General features: G+C 38.5%; 1 protein-coding gene across 6 annotated transcripts in view; it reads right to left on the bottom strand.

The window, feature by feature from the left end:
• Positions 1 to 1,626: 1,626 nt before the first annotated feature.
• MSH3 (mutS homolog 3) overlaps positions 1,627 to 22,162 on the bottom strand; it is a 193,083-nt gene continuing 172,547 nt past the window's right edge. For 5 of the 6 annotated variants that reach the window (XM_032628629.1, XM_032628625.1, XM_032628626.1 and 2 more), the window contains 4 exons: positions 16,470 to 16,656; positions 11,521 to 11,650; positions 4,687 to 4,858; positions 1,627 to 2,377 (listed from right to left, as the gene is read on the bottom strand). In XM_032628629.1, coding sequence (XP_032484520.1) covers positions 2,269 to 2,377; positions 4,687 to 4,858; positions 11,521 to 11,650; positions 16,470 to 16,656 — 598 coding nt within the window. In that variant the 3' untranslated portion in view covers positions 1,627 to 2,268. Of the gene's footprint in view, positions 2,397 to 4,686; positions 4,859 to 11,520; positions 11,651 to 16,469; positions 16,657 to 22,162 lie in introns of all 6 variants that reach the window. The other variant, XM_032628627.1, reaches the window with a different exon arrangement.

The following is a 22,162-nucleotide window of genomic DNA, read 5'->3' on the forward strand; positions in this document are numbered from 1 at the left end:
ACACCCCTTTGGATGGCTATTATCAAAAAGACAAGCAGTAACAAGTGTTGGTGAATGTGTGGAGAAAAGGAAACCCTTGTACCCTGTTGGTGAGACTGTAAATTGGTACAGCCATTATGGAAAACAGTATGGAGGTTGCTCAAGAAATAAAAAATAGAACTACCATATCATCCAGCAATCCCACTTCCAGGTATATAACTAAAAGAAATCAAATCAGGATCTCAAAGACATTATATCCAATGTTAGAATTGCAGCACTCCTTAAGTGTGATACCTCGAGTACATACCCAATCAATGGCATCTTTCCTGCCAATCTCCATGGCACGTGTGCAATCTTCATGTCTAGGACTCTGACACAACTTTCCCTTCAACACCTCAGCACCCTGGCTGGGAAGGAGCCTCACTTAGAATTGCAGTTTGGCAATGCTGATCTTCTTCCAAACTTGGAGCAGGCCTGACCTCCTGCAAATTGGCTGGTTGGCTGATATCTGCTTTATGTTAGAGAATCTACCTTGCAATATTCCACATTGTCACTTGCCAGACACTGTGGACCGTCACTGCCTGGACACACTGCTCCTGAAACTCTTACCTGCTTGAAGGTTGACACTGGCCTGGGCAAGCCAGAGATAGCCCCAACTATCCACTTGGATATGACCTGTGATTGCTGGTCCCTGCAGCTCCCTCAGGCATGAGCGTGACATTCCCGGATTCATCTCCTTTTTCTGCTGGCCTGCCAGTAAGGTTACAGCACTACCTCTGTTAATATAAAACATTTATGGTCTTATGGAGTATTGAAACATTGCTTAAAAAGTGTTATTTTTAAAATTTAAAGAGTAAATCCCAACTAATTCTATTTGGAGATACGTTTGAGAATTTCACTGTATGTTAATATTTCTGGAAGGATGGAGGAATCAGACTACATCATATTCTAACTCCATAAAGGTGGGGAATCACAGGGCTACAGCGTGAGTGACCCAAAAGTATAGCAACCAACCGCTCGTCATCAACTTGGGGAGACTTAATTGACTGTGTCCAGGGCTCACTGTTAGGGCCATTGTAAGAAATGATCTAAAGGGACCTTCCCTGGCGGTCCAGTGGTTAAGACTCCACACTTCCACTGCAAGGGGCGCAGGTTCCATCCCTGGTCGGGGAACTAAGATCCCGCAAGCTGCACAGTGCAGCTAAAAAAAAAAAAATGAAAGAATCTAAAGAAGAAATTAGAAATGTGGCCATCAAGTGAAGGCATTTCACTGAGTAGGAATGAAAACCGAGTGAGAAACAGGATGGAAAGCCTTTGTGCAAGATCATATATTTAGAAACAAAAAGAATAGATATGAGAAGCCAGGTTGTAAGTGCTATAAAAAGCTCAGGGACAAAGCTGAGCGCTGTCACCCTAAACATGCAGGGAGGGAGCATTGTTATGAATCAACACAGCTATAAGGTTCAATACCGGGAAGACCATACATTTGCTATATCAATTAGTAGAAAGGTCAAAAATGGGAAAGCTCAGTTCTGTGTACTTGGAAGGAGCGGCAACCTTGGTTCCACAATTAAACCTAAAAAGTAACAAATGTCCCAAATAGTTGAGAACCCCCAAATTCAACATGAAAAAAATCATATATTATAGCAAGTATTCATCAAATGTTTATTACTTGAATGAATGACAAATAATTTAATCCAACAATCTTCAAATTACTTAAAACTATGACAATATTTAGCTTTTCAAATTTCATATGACCTTACTCTTTCTGTGCTCTAGTTTCTAAAAGCCTGATAACTCCTTCTATTTCTCTTCCAAAATTCTTATGCCTACAGTGAATAAACTGGCGGCATTATAAAATTATTTTAGTTCGAATGAAAATGTATATTCCTGCAAGACATTTCAACCAGTTGCAAATTATCTGAACTGAAACAAATAAAATTATGCATTAAATTTTTATATCACTCTAAAAGTTCATGAACTATATATTCTACCACTCCAGGTTTTACTTAGAAGTTTCTGATTTTATTTGAATCTTACCGTCCATGAGATTTTCTAATGACATGATAGAAATCTTAATATTCAAAAGTGTTTATACTTTTAAAAGGATGGCAGGAACCTGAAACAGACTTTCTACACAAAAGGCCTCCCTGTTTCTAACAGGAATATACCACGGTCAGGTTTTATGCTCAGGTCACACAAAGATGGGCTGTTACTAGAGAGTTGTTTTATACAGTTGGTATTTTTAATTCTCTATTTTTTGGTTCCAAAACGTAGTCTTCATTTTCATCAGGAAGAGAAGTCTGTTATTTCTTCCAGTTTGAACTCATCCATCCACTTTTGCAAATCATTTGCATCATTTATCGTCCATAACTTCGCAAAACACTTCAGCCTTTTCCTGGAGAGAAAATAAAATACTATTTCTTTTATAAATGAAATTGTTAGAGGCCAGTACATCTCATGGAAAGCTATGAAAAGCCTGTAACATTAGACTCACAGGCAAGGTGACTGGGAAGCTGTGGTTGGGAAGCTATGTCAGGAAGCATCAGCCTTCCTGAGAAACAAGTTTTTCAGTGCTGCTATTATAATCAAGAGACCAAAGTTGTTGATCAGCTCTCTGACTCCGGGGAGGGGAGAGCCCAGCTTCCTCCCTCTTCTAACTCAGCCAGAGGCTATGTGTGCTCACAGGATGAAAAGTAAAATTGATTTAATAATATAATGCAGGCTATGGAAAGAGTAAAATGCCAACATAACAGAGACCTACTTAGGGTCTGAAGAGGGAGTATATGAGTTCCAATCACTGCTCCAGCACCAACTAGCTGCGTGACCCTGGTTTCCTGGTCAGCTTCCTACCCCCACCTGGCCTCATTTTCCCCGACTATAACATGGGGATGACAGCAGTACCTATCTCACAAGGCTGTCGTAAGCAATAAGAACAGTAACTGGCACAGTGTCTAGGCTGCTGCAAAGGACTGACTGCCCAGACTTGCTGGTGCACACAGCAAGCATTCAATAAATATTAGCTATTACCAAACCCACATGAATGCACTGGATTCAGTTTGCTTTCTTTGATCTCACCAATGGAATCGATGTGACAGGCACTTTTAGTGAAAAGGAAAAACAATAAATGCAGTGTATCCTGATAAATCATCAGATTCCATCCCAATGCAACCTCTTTCTATAATTCTGTCTTTTTAAGATAACTTTCTAGATTTCAAAATGTCAGATACTAGTCGGAAGGGTTAAAATATTTATAAATAACCTGTGAATTTCACTGCTCTTGCTTTATAGGCTATATAGCAGCAACATGTATAAACTCTCATATTTTATCACCATCGTGCTTATGTATCTTTTGTAGTAAAGTTTTATTCTAGTTTCTTTAGGGAAAAAGAAAAATAAGAAGACAACAAGAGAGGATTTAAATCAGCCCAAAGAACTACGGGCTAAGCTTATTTTAAAACTCTCACAAATGATTACTTTTCTCTCTAGAAAAATTTTATGTTAATCTATTATGTTACAAATAACTAGAAATAAGCGGTCACTGATTACAACATTTGTTTCTAACTTGGCATTGAGGAAAGGATGCAGAAGAGAAAGTCAACAGAGGAAACGACATGTCTTTTATAGTATTCCAGCACTTTGGACCTGGTTCACCACCATTTACCACTGCAAAGTGTGGAGTGCAAGGCAGAACCACAGAGGCAGGAAGAGGAGAAAGAGAAGCTGGTTGCACGACTGTACGTCAGTATACAAGTTGGCAAGTGCTTAACTAACATTAGGTGTTAATATCTCAATATTTAAATAGGGGATGATTTCCAGAACTAAAACATATTCTTACGGTATAGTGGTCAGCCAAGATGTTCTATTGGACCAACAGCCTGTTCACTCCTGGCCATATGGTTATGGACCAGGGCAATCATGTCCTGCCCCAGGCCGATCAGACTCTCCAAGCAGAGGAGTGGGGTAGGAGGTAGGTGAGGAGCTTACGTTGTTTTATAATATAATCTTATATTTGGGGAAAAAAGGCTATAATTTATTATTTATTAGTATGATATTTTCCTAGGAATATCTTCCTTCCAAAGTATGTCTCAAGTTTATATGAAGATTAGTATATATACTGACTATATACTTGCTGGCTATCCAGGGTAAAAAGTGAGTGCATTCACAAAAGCGTTCCTAGATGATGGAGAAGTCGGTTAGAATGAAAACTTTGTCACAAACAAATCCACAAAGTAAGTGACGTGTGGATACTGACTCTAATCACCTAGTTATGTGATATTATTATTTTCATTCCTGTCCTGACAGAATTCTTCATCTCTGAAGGCAACTACTGCATATCTGAATGCAATATATGAATAAAAGAAGTACTCTAAACATTTTATACATTGAGGTTTCCATTAGTAATTTTTTGCATAAACGAATATTTTAGGCAACGAATGTGTTGGTACATATTAAGGAGTTAATTCTTTAGAAAAATGATTAAAAGAACCAATTTATCAACTTAATAAAGACCTGACTAGAGAGGCATGAGTGAATTCACGTGAGCTTTGGTAAGAGCTGTTTTCATTTTATCGTAATTAAATGTTTCACAATACTTGAAGAGACACTTGAAGGAAGTTCTGATGTTCATTTACAGGACAATCCTCTTCCTGGGACAACCTGGAAGATTTCATTATAAATCAAAAAATGCAGCACAATCATTCTGACCTTTTCATATTTACTAATCCTTCCAGCTCTTTTGATTTGCTAGCTGCTTTCTTTAAAATTTCTCCAGGAACATCTGCTAGTTTAGCCACATTGAGTCCATAACTCCTTGCTGCAACTCCTCTGGTTATTTGATAAAGAAAAGTGACAAAATCAGGAACCTGGTCTTCTTCACCTAAAAAATAGAGTTAAAAAAGAGAGAGAGAGAAAGAAAACCATGCTTGAAAGTTGAAAGAAATTAGAGGATTAAAGACAACATACAAATTCTTATAACTTTATTCAATTAAAATTTATAATCTGAAAAAGAAATCCACTGTTCCTAATCCCTTGTTAGCTCCTTTTATCAATACTACATATCTAGAAAAGGGTAAATACTGCTTTGAAAATGCTTTTGCATTTAGAATCTATCTTTTAGCTCAGTTAAAATGGTTTTTAACAATTACTCATTGTAAGCTAAGAAGTATTTAGTTTTAGGCTGTTTGCTGAAAAATTTCCACTGACCTTCTATATCAAAAAAAGAGTGATTCTGATACATGGTACAATACAATTTCTCCTTTAAAAATAGATTTAAAAAAAAAAGTGTTTTCCAGTGGAAGAATATATGCACCAGTCTTGTAATACACTCTGTAAAGTAACATATATAAAAGATGTTTCTAAGAGTGCTAGAAACAAAACCACAAAAACAGATAAGGAAATATTACATGTTGTACAGTTTAAATAACAAGACCGAGAAATTCTGGCTTATTAAACATCCTAGTTAACTAAGAGCTATACATATTGAAGTGGATGCTGTCTGGTACCACCCAAATCCCACTCAGGACTGAAGGGTTTACTGCCCCAACTGTCAGGAAGGCTGTTAAGCCTGCAACGCTCAGCTGTGTGCTCTCTTTGGGAACGTCCTCAGCTGAAGAGAACTGCTTCACCCAAGGTCGCGTCCCATCTTGGGAAACCTGCGTCCAGTGACTGGTTGCTATGGGGGTTTGTAGGCAGCCTCTAAGATGGCCACCAAAGTTCCCTGCCTCCTAGTGTTCAAGCCCTTGTGTCACTCCCTCTCCTTGAGTGTGGGCCGGTTCAAAGGACTTGCTTCTAATGAATAGAATATGACAAAAATTATGGCATGTCACTTTTGAGATTACATCATGAAAGACTGTGGCCTGTCTTGGGCACTCTCACTTTCTTTCTGGCTTGTTTGCGCTGAGGGAAGCCAGTGGTCATATTGTGGGCTGCCCTATGGAGGTCCCATGGAAAGAAACTGATGTCTCTGGCCAACAAGTCAGTGAGGGCCTGGAAGCCTACCAACAGCCACGTGAGTGAACTTGGAAGTGGCTATTCTGAGGTCTGCCAACAGCATGTGAGTGGGCTGGGAAGTGGATTGCCCCAGTCAAATCCTGAAGCGACTGCTGCCCTGGCCGATACCATGATGTAGCCTGTGAGAGACTGTGAGGCAGAGGTGTTCAGCTGAGCTGCCCCTGGATTCCTGCTCCACAGAAATTATGAGATAATAAATATTTGCTGTGCTAAGCTGCTATGTTTTGGGGGGTAATTTATTATGCAACAGTAGATAACTAATAAAAGGTATAAGGCCTGGCTCTCTCACCCGAAGTTGAGGTAACTCTGAAGGACCAACCCTCGTCAGAGCTCTCTGCAGGGTGGGCTGAAGCCTTATAACTGTAACCCAGCGTTGATCGTGAGAGCACTCCCCAATAAACTCTGGCATGTAAACCTCAGAATCTGCTTCCTGGGGAACCAGTCTACCACACAGTACATATACATGAAGTTAAAACTTCTAAAGAATTGGGATATAATGAAGTACAATAATACAAAGACAAGACTGTGAAGGGATTCAGAACAAGCCTCCCCAAGATGTGTCACTCTGGCATGCAGAGTGTCTGAGGCTGAAGACAGGGGAGGCCCCGCAAGCTCAGGAAAGGCTTTTTAGCTCCCCCTTCAACGGCCTGAAAGAATTTAGATGGAGGTAGGGGGGGCCCTGGCTCAAAGACAGACTGTTACCACAGATAACGTTTATCTGAATGACCTATGTATAGGGCAAGACAAACATCTAATTGCCAAATATCTGTTTTTCTTATTTCCCTGTGAATCACCGTCCTCCCCTTTGATGCCCAGTCTCCTATCCCATTCCTTAGCTCACGATGGCACAGAAGCCTCAACTGCTGACTTGCCCCCATATTCTTATGAGGCCCCCGTAGATACATAATTAAATTTGGTTTTCTCCTGTTAATCTGTCTTATGTTAATTTGATTATTAGACCAGCCAAAGAACCAAGAAGGGTAGAGAACAAATTCTTCCCCAACGGCTGCATACAGTTTAATCTTTGATAAACCTAAAGCAGCTCGGGATTACGCAGCTTTTATTACAAAATTCAATATAATTGCACGGTATTGCAAAAATGTCCAAGATGAACCAGATTCACAATGACTTCTGAGACCCTAGTATACTTATTATAAGTTTATCAGGAGCTTTTCTCATATATTATTTCATTGGATAAATGTGTATGCTTTATTCTTTTATCCAGCTAAAAGCTAAAAAGCCAAGACTGAACACAACAGAGAAAAAGGATAATGGAATTTTCTTTAATCTCCTCTAAGAATTCAGCAACAGACAAATAATACCTTTCTAAGAGTGGGTGCTAGAGGTGGGAGGTGAAAAGAATGCTGACACTCTCAGGAATACATAGACTAAAACTCACATTACAAAGCACTAAGAATACCTTTTGCCTCCAAATAAAACTTAAGGAACACAAAGAACAGGTGACAAAGTGGGTGGGAAAAGACTAGGAAAGAAGCATGTAGAAACCAGTACCGGCTAACCTGGATAGTTTTTTGTTACCCTTCAATGCTCACAAGACCCAAACTGAAGTGAACAGCAGTGGGGTATCAAAAAAGCCAATTCTTTTCATCTCAAAGACAAGTATTGCCTTTATCACTTCAACTGGGTTAGTCCTAACTGATTTCTCCACCTCCAGCCTCTCTTCTATAATCTAGCCTCCACACTGACCTTTCTAAAAAAGAGATTAATTCATCAGTCCATCTATCCATTCATTATCCACCCATCCATCTACCCATCCATCCACCCATCCATCCATCCATCCATCCATCCATCCATCCATCCATCCTTTTCTGAAAGCCTACTAAATGCCACAAAACCCCCTCATTTAAACACTGCTTTGCTGACGGCTTTTTCCTTTTTTTTGCTTTATATACATATAAGATGTAGTATATATAATATAGCTAGCTAAAAAATGTTTCTTAAATATAGCTATAAAATATAGTTAAATTATATAAAATATGATATTGCTCCCAAAAACTCATTAACATAACTCAGTACAAACAACTGCTGAATTTGTCATCATATGCTGGTCTCTACTTTAGTACTAATTATGGTAGTTCTTACAGCATCAAGGTAAATAATGTAACCACTCTTCCATAATCACCTGAAGGAAATATTTTTATAGTTACGTTCTACTTCAAGACTATCTTTCACCACTCTTCCATGGGAGAGAGAGGGAAGAAGAGGGAGAAGAGAGAGAGATAGAGAGAGGGAGGCGTGTGTGCATGTACAAAGGAAACATGGAGGTGGAGAGAGCCAGGTCGCAGAGCAGTTGGTAAAATGACTCATTTCTTTACAGCTTCAAATAAAAGTTCTTAGTGAGGACCCTACTTGTAAGCTATGACCAATTTCTTAAACAGGTATTACTGAAAAGCTTACCTGACACTGCTGAAAGTAATCATTGAAAGTAATCATTCAAGTTTCTGTTTGTTACAGGGAAACTTAGCAAAACTGTTTTAAAGCAAAACTCCTCTAGACAGATATTAAAGAGATGTGTGCTGATCAGTTTCTGAAGTCACTTTTAGGATAGATTCATAAAAATTTAGAGATGGATGAGGTTAGGAGACTTTTCCAACATCTTATGGACTGGAAGAGACTAAAACGCAGGTTTCTTACTGCTGGTCCATTGCTTTATCTACCACACCAAAGGAAATAGATAAGCATAGTATCTTGGAAGTCACCCAGAAGGTCACTGGGGCATTTTACTGATGACCAATGGCCTCTAATCTAGACAGAAGAGGAATTAGGTCAGAGGTAAAGGATGAAGCATAGATACAGTCAGGGATAATATTGGAAGTAAGCAGGCAATGGAGGAATGCTTCAAGTTTCTGAGTGAAAATTATTTTCAACCTAAAATTCTAGCCCTAGCTAAATTATAAATCAAGTGTGAAGGTATGGAGACATTTTCATTCACGCAAAATCTTAAAAATTTTACCTTCTTTAGTTGATATTATTAGTAGCCTATCCAAAATCTATTCCACCTCTAAGAAAACCCTGATTTATAAAGGAATTAACTCCCTGACCATTTATCTCAGGGAGCAGTGTCCTCATATCCAGCTCCAAATGTTGACCCCAATTAGTCTAGGCTGATCAAAGTTATCCCTTCCGTTCTTACTTCTAGGAATTGGTTTAAGAATGATCATGTGATTCAATCCTGAAAATAAGATAGGACACTGAGGAGAAGCTAGTGGGTATCTAAGAAAAGTTCCCTTGCTCCTAAGAAAGAGTCACAGGAAAAGCTGGTCCCTTTTCTTCCTTCCGACATCATCAATTCTGGATGCGATGCCCAAAAGAGCTGCAGCCATCTTGCTGCTAGTCTGATGATGAAACCAGCAGGGCAGGAAGACAAAGCCTGGAGAACTGCATAGAAGACGAGCTGAAGCCCACCCTTCCTGAGGTTCCTGTAATACGAGATTATATGTATCCTCATCGTCTGAGCTGGTGTGGGCCCAAGTGTTCTGTTACGTGCAATCCAATGCACAGAGGAGAGGTTAAGAGACTTCCTAGGATGACAGCAACATCTGGGCAGCAGGCCTAGGAAACAACCAGTTCAGACAAGCAGGAGGACAAAGGGCTCCAGGAAGAATGACACCAGTGGGGAAAACTGGAACCAACAGGTTCAGTCATGTGGAAAACTGTCTAGAGAGGTGTTTTGCAAAGCTATTGGAGGATACAGGAATTTTCAACAATAGACTCAAATAAAACAATGAAAGAATGAAAACAATTATTACCTTCAAGAAAAATGTTGTACAAGAAAGAAAACATACTTGGCTCATGAGTAAGCAATACCTACTGGCAGTAATAGTGAAAACAATGAATGTGAATGAAACGGAAAAAATGTGAAACTATTATACCAGGAGGAAGGGCAAGGGAGGGCGGAAGACTCTCATTTAACAGAAGTCAGTAAATATTGTGTCAGGTTGATGAACCAGGAGATAGGAAAATAAGCACAGTATTTAGAACTATGGAAGAAATGGATGAAAGAGTCAAAAGCAGTTGCCTTGGGACTGGAATGGGGAGGGGCCGTGGAGTAATAAAAGGATGGAAGCAGGGGACCACTGCCTGTTAGCATGAGTCTTTAGCTTTATCTAGTTTTTAAAAATTATGTTCACGAATAAAAATCTAAATCAATAAAATAAAATGCCAAAACACTTAAGATGTAAGGGTCTGGGTTAGTAGTCAGTTCACATCAAACACTTACCACTGACCCTTCCCTGCTAGTGAACTCTGTTTTGTTTATCCCATTGGATTTTAGCTTATAAGCTCCTCCTGTCACTTTGGATGCAGATGAATAGATACAAAACTGCTTCCATGAGAGAATTTATGATGTGTTTTTCAAGACCGCATGGTGGTGAAAGGCCAGGACTGCCTAACATTACATTTATCTTTGGTCCAGTGCTTTGTTTTATTTGGGCCAGTTGCCTGATATCTTTTTCAGGTCCATCCTTACTTATTACTTTTCCAAAATAAAATTTGGACTCTGGAGTATCTTTGATAATGGATTTTCCATTGTAGTGCACCAACTGCATAAGCCATCACTGGCCCACAGCTTAAAAAAAAATATTATTGGGCTTCCCTGGTGGCACAGTGGTTGAGAGTCCGCCTGCCAATGCAGGGGACACGGGTTCGTGCCCCGGTCCAGGAAGATCGCACATGCCGCAGAGCGGCTGGGCCTGTGAGCCATGGCCGCTGAGCCTGCACGTCCGGAGCCTGTGCTCCGCAACGGGAGAGGCCACAACAGTGAGAGGCCCGTGTACCGCAAAAAAAAAAAAAAAAAAAAAAAAAAAAATTATTGAACAGGGGGAAAATAAAAGCTAAAATCTACTATATTACTTACAGCACTTGAATTTTTTCTATTGGCTAATGATGTTCTTTTTCATGAAATGTTTCATTTCTGTGACATGAGTAGTAAGCAGAAGGCTAGGAAAAATACTGTAGCTCCCATATACCATTTCTAGCAGAGCAGAAGAGAACCTGCAGGCAGAGGACATGGATTCTAGGCTCAGTTCAACCCCCACCCAGGTGGCTGACATGGGGAACCCACTTTACCTGAGATTCACTTTCCTTGTCAAATTAAGATAACATGTATGGCCAGTATAGAGTATTGCTCTTAGTAAGTTATTAATGCTAAATGATATTTTGGGAAATGTACTGAGTATTTTTAAAGATAACTAATACACTTGACTGTTAGGGCATCTTTTCTGAGATGGATCTAAGAATAAAACCTAAATGACCCCCTCACCCCACCTTCTTCTTGCAGAAAAATGAGATAAGGAGGGCCAGAGAAGGATTCAGACATGGTGAGGATAAATGCAAATTCTATCTGACCCTAAGCTTAGAGAAAATGAATTTGGACAAATGTCAATTACAATCAACATTCACAGCTTTCATGATTAATAAGCAATAAGTTCATGCTCCTATGAACTTCAAGTTATAAATTATGAAAACCAACAGAATTCTAGTTGTACTTACTGCAGGAACAATTCATACCTGGGTGCTGTTTGCTTTCATCCTCGTTGACCAAGAATCCCATGTGATAATTCCCCACCTGTTGTGAGTAACTTTTTTCTAATTCACAGACTGGTGGATAATGGGTAACAAAGAGGGTTAAGGATTTCACCTAAAGCAGTGAGACACAATGAAAGTTATTTTATTTTTAAATTTTAATTTAAACTTTTCTCCAACTTTATTTTGAAAAATTTCAAACCTTCATAAAAGCTTCAAGACAAGTACAATGAACACTCATGTATTCTTTATCTAAACAACCATTTGTTAGTATTTTGCCATATTTCCCCTTTCTTCCTCTCTCCCCCTCTACACACACACACACATACACACACACCTTTTTTCCTGAACCATTTGAGAATTGTAGACATCATGACACTTGGTCCCTAAATACTTAAGATTCTATCTTCTGAGAACAAAAACATTCTCCTATATAACCAGAATAAAATTATTCCACTCAAGAAGTTTAACAGTGATATAGCACTATTTACTAATATATAGTCCATGAATTTCCCTTACTGTCCCAATAATGTTCTTCAGAAATTTCTTTATATTAAAAAAAAAAATCAAGACTCATGTGGTGCACTTAGTCATGCCTCTTTAGTTCCCATTAATCTAGAACAGTTCCCAGACTTCTCTTTTTTCACTTCTATGTCTTTAAAATTTTTGAAGCATCCAGGAGGGCTGTTTTGCATAATCTCCCTCAACTTGGATTTGCCTCATTCAATTCAGATTAAAACTTATTACCAGCAATATTACATATATACGTAGGTGACATACCCTTTTCAGCATATCACATCAGGAGGTACATGATGTCAGTCTGATCTATTATTGGAGATGCTAAAGCTGATTATTTGGTTTAAGTGTGTGCCCTGAAGATTCCTTCACTGTACTGACACCTCTCTCCTTTGTAATTAATAAATAACTTGGGGGGTGATACTTTGAAACTGTGTGAATATCATTTTCTCCAACAATCTTTCATCCAAAGGTTTTACTATCTGTTGATCATCATTGCCTGAATCAGTTATTATTCTGGTAGTTAATAAATGCCGATTACTGGGCATATACCCTGAGAAAACCAAAATTCAAAAAGAGTCATGTACCAAAATGTTCATTGCAGCTCTATTTACAATAGCCCGGAGATGGAAACAACCTAAGTGCCCATCATCGGATGAATGGATAAAGAAGATGTGGCACATATATACAATGGAATATTACTCAGCCATAAAAAGAAACGAAATTGAGCTATTTGTAATGAGGTGGATAGACCTAGAGTCTGTCATACAGAGTGAAGTAAGTCAGAAAGAAAAAGACAAATACCGTATGCTAACACATATATATGGAATTTAAGAAGAGAAAAAAATGTCATGAAGAACCTAGGGGTAAGACAGATATAAAGACACAGACCTACTGGAGAACGGACTTGAGGATATGGGGAGGGGGAAGGGTGAGCTGTGACAGGGCGAGAGAGAGTCATGGACATATACACATTAACAAACATAAGGTAGATAGCTAGTGGGAAGCAGCCGCATGGCACAGGGACATCAGCCCCGTGCTTTGTGACCGCCTGGAGGGGTGGGATAGGGAGGGTGGGAGGGAGGGAGACGCAAGAGGGAAGAGATATGGGAACATATGTATATGTATAACTGATTCACTTTGTTATAAAGCAGAAACTAACACACCATTGTAAAGCAATTATACCTCAATAAAGATGTTAAACAAAACAAAACAAAACAAAACAAAACAAAACAAAGCTTTCTCTATTAGCTGGAATTTTGTAAAGTAGAGCTTTCCCTTCTTCCTCCCTACCCTCACCATTTTAAAATTTATTTTTGTGTTGTTAGTATCAGTACAAACTGGTGGATTACTTAATTAGCAATGTTTTAAAGCACAGTTATATGTGTTCTAGAAATCCCTATCTTAAGGGAAGTTAACACCAAATCTTGGTCTAAACATTAGCAGAAGAGGGTAATCAAATTGAAGAACTCCAGTTTTGATTCATCTGCTATTCACCTTATTAAAAGTCAGAACATATGCCTTTTCTCTAAAAACAATTACCAATAAACCTATTAAGGCAGAATTTCTTTGACAAGTTGCTCTTAAAATCTGCCCTGAAATATCTTAGGACCAGCTGTCTCCCCAGTGTCCCTTCCCTGAGCTGACGGGCATTTCTAGCTGGAAGACCTAAGGGTTTGGGTTACACCCCTGCCCCCCTCAAGGCCATTTTCACCCTGCAGCAGCAACACGTAGCCTCCCTGACTTCTCCTTTTCCTCTCTTCCCCATCCCAGCAATCAAAAGACATCATGAAGAATAAAGATTTTCATCCATAAAAAAGTTAGGGACTCTTGTTCCTGAAGAATCCTCTTCAATGACTTAACTCCAAGGTAAACTTTATCTAAAACTAACACTTTCTTCATCAACATTTAAAATATCCAAAAACTGCTACAGAAGCAATGAAAACATAAGTGACAAATTCAATTCTGTCCTAATTTGTTCCTGAAGGTTCTTAAATGACTCTGAAATTGTGACAAACTGCTTTTGGCAGCCAGCCTCCAACGTGGCCCCAGAGATCTTCGCTTCCCAATGCTCATGCTCTTCAGTGGCCTCTTCCACGCAGATCAGGGCTGGCCCTGTGTACTCAACAACATGATGGCAAAATAAAATGCACTGCTGCTTCTACCTTGGCCTCTTGGAATGCCTCCTCTGGGGGAAGCCAGATGCCACTCTGTAAGGATTCTCAAGCAGCCCGTGGAGAGGCCCACAGCGAAAGAAAGTGAGGGCCCTGGCCAATCGCCAGCACCAACTTGCCAGCCACGTGCGTGAGCCACGTTGGAAGAGGATCCTGTAGCCCTGGGTGACAACTTGACTGCAACCTCAGAAGAGGCCCTGGGCCAAAACCACCCAGGCAGGCTGCTCCCAAATTTCTCACCTCCAGATACTCTGAGAGACAATAAATGATTATTGTTGTTTTAAGCCACCGAGTTTCAGGGTATTTTGTTATGCAGTCATAGTAACTGATACACTGCTATAGAGTAGATACAATTAAAGGAAACTCGAAGTTGACAAATTCAGCTCTGTCATAATTTGTTCCTGAAGGCTCAAAACAAAGGAATGTCTTAATTAATCTAGTTTTTATTAAATGAAAGATTCTTTAAATTCTGTAGTGCTTTACAATTTTCCGAAGTGTCACGCACATGATTTCATATATCCCCATAATAACCCTTTCTCCCCTTACCCATAAAAAGCCCCTCCCTGCTTCCTTCTCCCCACTAGTTTGCTCTCTGTATATGTGAGTCTGCTTCTTTTTTTGTTATATTCACTACTTTGTTGTATTTTTTGATTCCACATAAGTGATATCATACAGTATTTGTCTTTCTCTGTCTGACCTATTTCACTTAGCATAATGCCCATCCGTGTTGCTGCAAATGGCAAAATTCCATTTTTTTTTTACAGCTGAGTAGTATCTTTTTTTTTTTAACATCTTTATTGGAGTATAATTGCTTTACAATGGTGTGTTAGTTTCTGCTTTATAACAAAGTGAATCAGCTATACATATACATATATTCCCATATCTCCTCCCACTTGCATGAGTAGTATTCTTAAATGAATGTTTAAAAAGTGTGTTTTGGAGGCAGATATAGAACTATACTGAATCTGTAGTTTCTACAATGATTAAAGAAAAGTTCCTAAGCTATATCTTTTTGAAAATACAGAATTTCTTTAAAAGTAAAAAGTATTTATTTTAAAACAGAAAATATGTCATCATTAACTATGTAATCTAACTAAATGTTTAAACAAAAAACTGAGGGCCACAAAACTTTAAAGAAAAGGGGATTTTATTTTTGCAAAGAAATACGAGCAAAAATGTGCTTTTATTGGCTATTTAAGGAAGAAAGAAAGAAATGAAAATGGAAGGAAGACAGAGACAAAGAAAAGTTAAAAAGTAGAGAACAAAATAGAAAAAGAAAAACCAAAGAAGAGACAAGGTTCAGGGGCAGGTGCTAAGGTGAGAGAAAAAAAGGAGAGATCAAAATGAACAAAACCAGAGACAGTTAATAACGGGGACAGTTTGATGGAGATGACGGGGGTGCAAAGTTTGACACAAACAAAAGTTCACATTCAGATGCTTAGAAACGAACTCTGGGATTTCCCTGGTGGCGCAGTGGTTAAGAATCCACCTGCCAATGCAGGGGACATGGGTTCGATCCCTGGTTGGGAAGATCCCACGTGCTGTGGAGCAACCAAGCCCGTGCACCTCAACTACTGAGCCTGCGCTCCAGAGTCCGCGAGCCACAACTACTGAAGCCCGCGCGCCTAAAGCCTGTGCTCCGCAACAAGAGAAGCCACCGCAATGAGAAGCCCATGCGCTGGAAGAGAGTAGACCCCGCTCGCCACAACTAGAGAAAGCCCACGCACAGCAACAAAGACCCAATGCAGCCAAAAAAAAAAGAAATGAACTCTAAAAAAAAAAAAAGACACATGCACTGAAGGTGTTACTAAGATAGAGACACCGAAAGATCAGATCAAAGGTCTTATAAGGAGATCTTCTAGGATATTGTTGAAAAAAGGCAAAAATGGCACTATCTCTTATTTGGTTCTTTTCTCAAGGATTGGGTTGCAGGTGATGGGCCCTGCTCTTGATTTAGTTTGCTAAGGAGAGTAAGATACAGTTCTAGGTGGAAATATTGCCAAGGAGGCCTTTCTCCTACTGACCAGGTTTATTCTGCCTCAGCAAAAGAAAGCAAGACACATCAAAGAACTACAAACGTTACTTAGGGCCAATCTATCTGAGTTCCATATATAGCATTTGAATGATCAATTGCAGGAACAGGATCAACTGCAGGATAATATTGAATATTTTGAAACTGAGGTCAGGAAAACAATCTGTATAGTATGCACCATTCCTGTACAAAAAGGTATGCAAGATACTTACATCTCTAATAAAATGCTCAAGTGTAGCATAAGCAATGGCGATTCCATCATGGGTGCTTGTCCCTCTTCCCAATTCATCCAAGATAACCAAAGACTGTGATGTTGCTTTTCTTATTATTTCTGCTGTGTCAGCCAGTTCTTCCATAAATGTACTCTGTCCTTTATATATGTTATCTGCAGCCCCCATCCTACAAACAAGATGACAAAATCCTGATTTTCCTCTGAACTTCATTATTAGGAAGCCAGACATTATTTTCTGAGCAATAACTATAAAAGATCCCTACAGGGGTCTATGTACTTTGAGCCAATAACAGCTGAAATTGTATTAAACAAAAGAAAATATGTTGGACATAAAGAGTGTCTAACATCAAATGGCACCTTATAGAAACATTCCGGGTAGAACCTGAGGTACTGGACAGAGCTCTTGAAAAGCAGGGAAACCTCTGACTCAGCCTCTTTCTGACCAATCATTTCAAATCAAGATTTTAGTACTCACAGGGGAAAACAACGCTTCTCTGTATCACTGTGTGCAAAATCCTTGAGTACTAGGATGCTGTACAATCAAAGGCTTTTTCCAGTGTTTCCTGAAGAAGATTCCACACCGATATTACAAATTAAAGTACCATGTTGAAATAAAACTTTTCTTTTTTTTTTTACTAGAACTAGAATTATGGAGGTTTAAATAACCTCAGACACCTAATACAGGTTCCTAAAGTGGACTTCATGGAACAATGTTCTTAGAGATGTCAAGAAACAGGTTCAAAAGTTGTAAGGGCTCTTTCCTGTAAGACTTCTTAGAGCCTTTAATATTCTACTACATATTGTGCATTTCTTATACCTGATCTAGTACACAGCATTTCTAACTCATTTAACCATGGACCCTTGAAACTTCTGGAGCACCTTCTGACAATAATGGTTTACAGAACACATTTTGGGAGAATGTAAAAAAAAATCTGGGGGGAAAAATTAGGTATTTGAACTCCAGGTCATGGAGTTTGCAGCAAAACCTAGAATTCAGACTCTGACCCACTAGCCAGCTTTGTGGACGCTGGTGACTATTTTCTCAGCAAAATACCTTCATCAATTTAGTTTTTCTACAACAGTTCACGTGTGACCTACAGTAGCATAATATGTCTCTTACTTCTGGAAAAACTCATGGTAGAACCGAGCCTTAACTATCCTGTGGCTGGAGCCACGTACTGGGCAGGAGCAATGGAGTATAATCCCCACCTCCTCACTTCCAAAGACTGGTGGCACCTTAGGAGAACTGCTCCACTGATCAGTGGCATTTAGAAACTGTAATTAACTACATCTATGATGGAGGTGATAGTGCTGTCGATTCTGTCTCCTTTAAAATCGATAACTACAAAACATAATTTCTGAAATGCTGCTAACTCAGGAGCATTCTGGTTACTTTTTCAAAGTTTAAATCCTGTTATTTACCTCCATTTTCAATGTTTACTTTACTAATATGTTCCCTACCACAAAGCAAGAATATTAAACTTTCCTATCCCTGCAACCACTCTGAATTCTTCAGAACCATAATGTTTGATTCTCACTTAACAATGTTTGATTTTATTCCTGACAGGTTGTGAACTGACAAAAAGAACGTATCTTTCGCTGATAATAAAATAGCTCTGAGAAGGCAAATATCTGGGGGGGGGGGGTATCTTTGATTCAAGAGTTAGAAAACCAAGCAAGCACTGGCTAAGATTTTAATGAAACAGTTTATGTATACTTAAGTGCTTTCTAGAAATACTACGGTAACAGAGTGGTCTCACTGGGAACTGCAGGAATTGTAGAATGCTTTGGGAAAAGACATTCTAAGGTGAGATTTCAAAACAGGAGGGAAGGCTGAATGATCAATCAATAAAAAAAGATGGGAGCTAATTGGTTCTTTCAGGAAAAAAAAAAAAACGACAACAAACAAAGATGTGTCCCTACTTACACCATATTCCAAAATCAATGTATATGAATTTAAAAGTTGAATGTAAAAATAGAAACCATACACATACCAAGCAGTCTAGATGAAATTTAATCTCTAGACAGGTGGGTGGATGGCTTTATATACATGGCATCAAAACATGTGTGTAGCAAAACGCCACGGTACCAATGTGTCCTACGGTATTACAGGGTTTCTGTCCTTAAGGAGGTCAGGCTAGATTTCAGGGGACTTGGGTGTATTTTTATTAAACAATGGTCCCAACTCTACTATTAGACCAGTAGTTTTTAAATACCTTTTACCTGTTAAATCCTTTGTTCACATGAAATTTTACAAAGAAACTCACTCTGCCAATGATATCAAAGGAACACTGATTTGGTCAAGAACCCAGCACTGAGGCCTCGCTTCCCTTCTAGAGGGGGCGCTGTGGGATTCCTAACACCCTGTAGAACAGTTTGAAAGCCACTCCATTATAGGAGCCAAAACATTTTTTCACAATTCTATTTTTCCATAGCACCTGATGATAAAGTAGCAATGCTGCCCAGCAGACACTAAAGAAATGGTGGCGCCTTAACCAGTCACTGAGGCCACTGGGGAAGTATGTGTTGTAACTGTGGGAACTGTTTATTGATAAAAATATTTTCTGGGGCTCCCCTGGTGGCGCAGTGGTTGAGAGTCCGCCTGCCGATGCAGGGGACACGGGTTCGTGCCCCGGTCTGGGAGGATCCCACGTGCTGCGGAGCGACTGGGCCCGTGAGCCATGGCCGCTGAGCCTGCGCGTCCGGAGCCTGTGCTCTGCAACGGGAGAGGCCACAGCAGTGAGAGGCCCACATACCGCCAAAAAAAAAAAAAAAAAAAAAAAAAAAAAAATATATATATATATATATATATATATATATATATATTTTTTTTTTTTTTTCTGTTAACTTCTCTTAAGAAATTTCCTTTAAGGAATTCCTCTTCTTAAATTTATTTTTCCAATAAATTTCAGCAATATAAAGATTTTATATGATTCTGATGGACACAGAATTTTATCAATAAATCCATTTTCCTTTTGGTCTTGGTTACTAGGAAACAACTGGATAGCACCTTATAATGACAAATAGCAACACTGACTTTATCTTAGGTTTCTATCCTTACTTGTCCTTGATATTTGAATACCATTTTACTTTCTTGTTGTCCTGCTCTATTGTATATATCCCAGTAAACTGTCTAAAATAAGTTTTGGAAATAAGGCAGGGTATAACACCATTAACAAAAGGTCTGTAATTTTCTATTAATCCAACAAGCATTTACAACACATCCTACTGGACAATGATTCTGAAATTTTTCAAATGTTAAAATATGTTAGAGATTTAAGGAATTCAGAACATATGTCATTATTATCATTCTGCCTGTATTTGTATTCAAATGCAGGGAAAAATGGAAAATGCATTCTTTAGGTTTCATCTCAGAGTAAGTTTGCTCTGACAGGTTACAGATATGTGATTAAGAAAAAAAAAATCACTCTGATATTTTTAGGAGTGGCGGCTGACTAATCTTTCTAATCCCCTACTCCCTCCTCGTCTAACCCTTATATAGGTCAACAAAGCTTAATAAAGCATTAATGGAGAAAAGAAATTACTACTTTTTTGAATCAGTTTCTAAAATCAAGAACACTTTCATGAAAATTTGAACAAGTTTGTTTTTATGAGGTCTTGATATTTTGAGATAACATTCTAGATGTTTCTAAATTATAGCAAATAAGGTGGGGCTCTGTCCCTTCAAACCACAATCTTTGGGCCTTATTAAAGGAAAATGCTAGCACGAGGGAGAAATTCTGAAATTAACAGGTGGAAAAAAGGATTCTTTATATTGAATGATAAGTCACTGCAGCTTAACTATGAAAACTGTTAACTAGAGGAAATGATTATTGTACTGCATCAGGATTTTTTTGGACATACTTTAAGTGCTTTTAAAATAATATATAAATACATATATTTTACATATATATAACTAAAATTTACCATTTTAAAAAATTATTTATTTATTTGTTTTTGGCTGTGTTGGGTCTTCGCTGCTGTGCTTTCTCTAGTTGTGGCGAGCTGGGGCTACTCTTCGTTGCAGTGTGCGGGCTTCTCCTCGTGGTGGCTTCTCTTGTTGTGGAGCACGGGCTCGAGGCACGCAGGCTTCAGTAGTTGTGGCACGCAGGCTCAGTAGTTGTGGCACACGTAAAATTGACCATTTTAACACTGTTTAGGTGTATAATTCAGTGGTATGAAGCACATCCACAACGTTGTGCAGTCATCACTACTTTCCATTAGCAGAACTTTTTCATCATCTCAAAATAACCCATCAAAAAATAACTCCCTGTTCTTCTCTCCCCTCAGCCTCTGCCTCTATGAATCTGCCTCTTCTAGTTCCTCAGATAAGTGAAATCATACTCTATTTGTCCTCTAAGTGTTTTGTATAGGAGGGCTTTTATATTAGCTAATTTTGCCTTCTTTTTGGAATTGAAGATGTTCTACTCACTTCATTTCGCTAAAAACTTTGCAGAATTCTGTACAGTATGGGTGTTTTAGCTTGGTTTTTTTTTGCATATTATGTAATTTTTACAAAAGGAAATAATCTCCTGAATAGCAAAGTACTCTAACTTAAGAAGGATGGTGTAAGGAAGAAAAAAAAAGTTAAAGTCTAAGAAGAGAAAAAAGGCTTCAAAAGAATACCAAATATTGAAAGATGTGTGGATACAGCATGGTATTTAAAAGGTATAAAAAAATGTGAAGTAGTAGATCTGTATCACATTTACACATAAACATTAACCCAGCAATGGAATGAAATCACAAATAATTTACCACTACACATGTGCATTTTTTAAAAGGCTGGAAGGCCATACACCTAAAGGACGATTTCCAGGTAGTGGAATTACAGGTGATTTAAATTTTTTTCCTTTTTGAGCTTTTCTATAGTTTTAAATTTTGCACAATGAATAAGCTTTACAGTATCATTAGAAAAACAAATGTTATTTTAAAAATCACAGTACATTTAAAACACTTTATACTCTACTGATACATTTAAAACACTTTATACTCGACTGTACCATTGTGTTAAGACAAGGCAAAATGACTGCAATTAGCAAGATAAATAACCAGCTTTCTTCTACCAATATCAAAAACACCTCATTAGCAGCAATGAAATTATTATAATAGATAATGAAAAAGGTTTCTTTATCTAGGGTAATTGTTTCTACTAACAGCTGCAATCAGATCACACTATGGTATTTAAAGTCAATTTATAACAGCTATTACAGTGAACTGCAAATATAACCAAGCAAAAAAACACTACAACAGTCTTTCAGTGTCAATGGAAACATAGCTGAAAATCAAGGCAGCAATCCAGGAAAATGCCAAACTTGTATTGGCTCACATGACACCATGTTCACTAGAACCACCTACAAAGCACATGCAGGCCACATAAGGACATAGGTGTTTTCCTATCAAAGGAAACCCACAGTGTGCTGACTGGGCAAATTACTCCCCAACACATCTACTTGTCTATTCAGTGGGATAGTCCCAAGAAATTCAAAGGAAAATAGTTAAGAATTTCTTAACTATTTTCTGTGAAACAACACAAATAATTAAGGCCATCAAAGCAAGGATAAATCAGTCATGAGGGAAAAGACTAACTAGATTAATTAATAAGTTCAATACAGGGAAACGCGACACAACCAGAGGAGGCATTCTTATAACTGAACTCACACTATGAGCTTGAGC

The sequence above is a fragment of the Phocoena sinus genome, chromosome 3 (genome assembly GCF_008692025.1).
Source record: "Phocoena sinus isolate mPhoSin1 chromosome 3, mPhoSin1.pri, whole genome shotgun sequence".
In the NCBI taxonomy this organism is placed as follows: Eukaryota; Metazoa; Chordata; class Mammalia; order Artiodactyla; family Phocoenidae; genus Phocoena; species Phocoena sinus.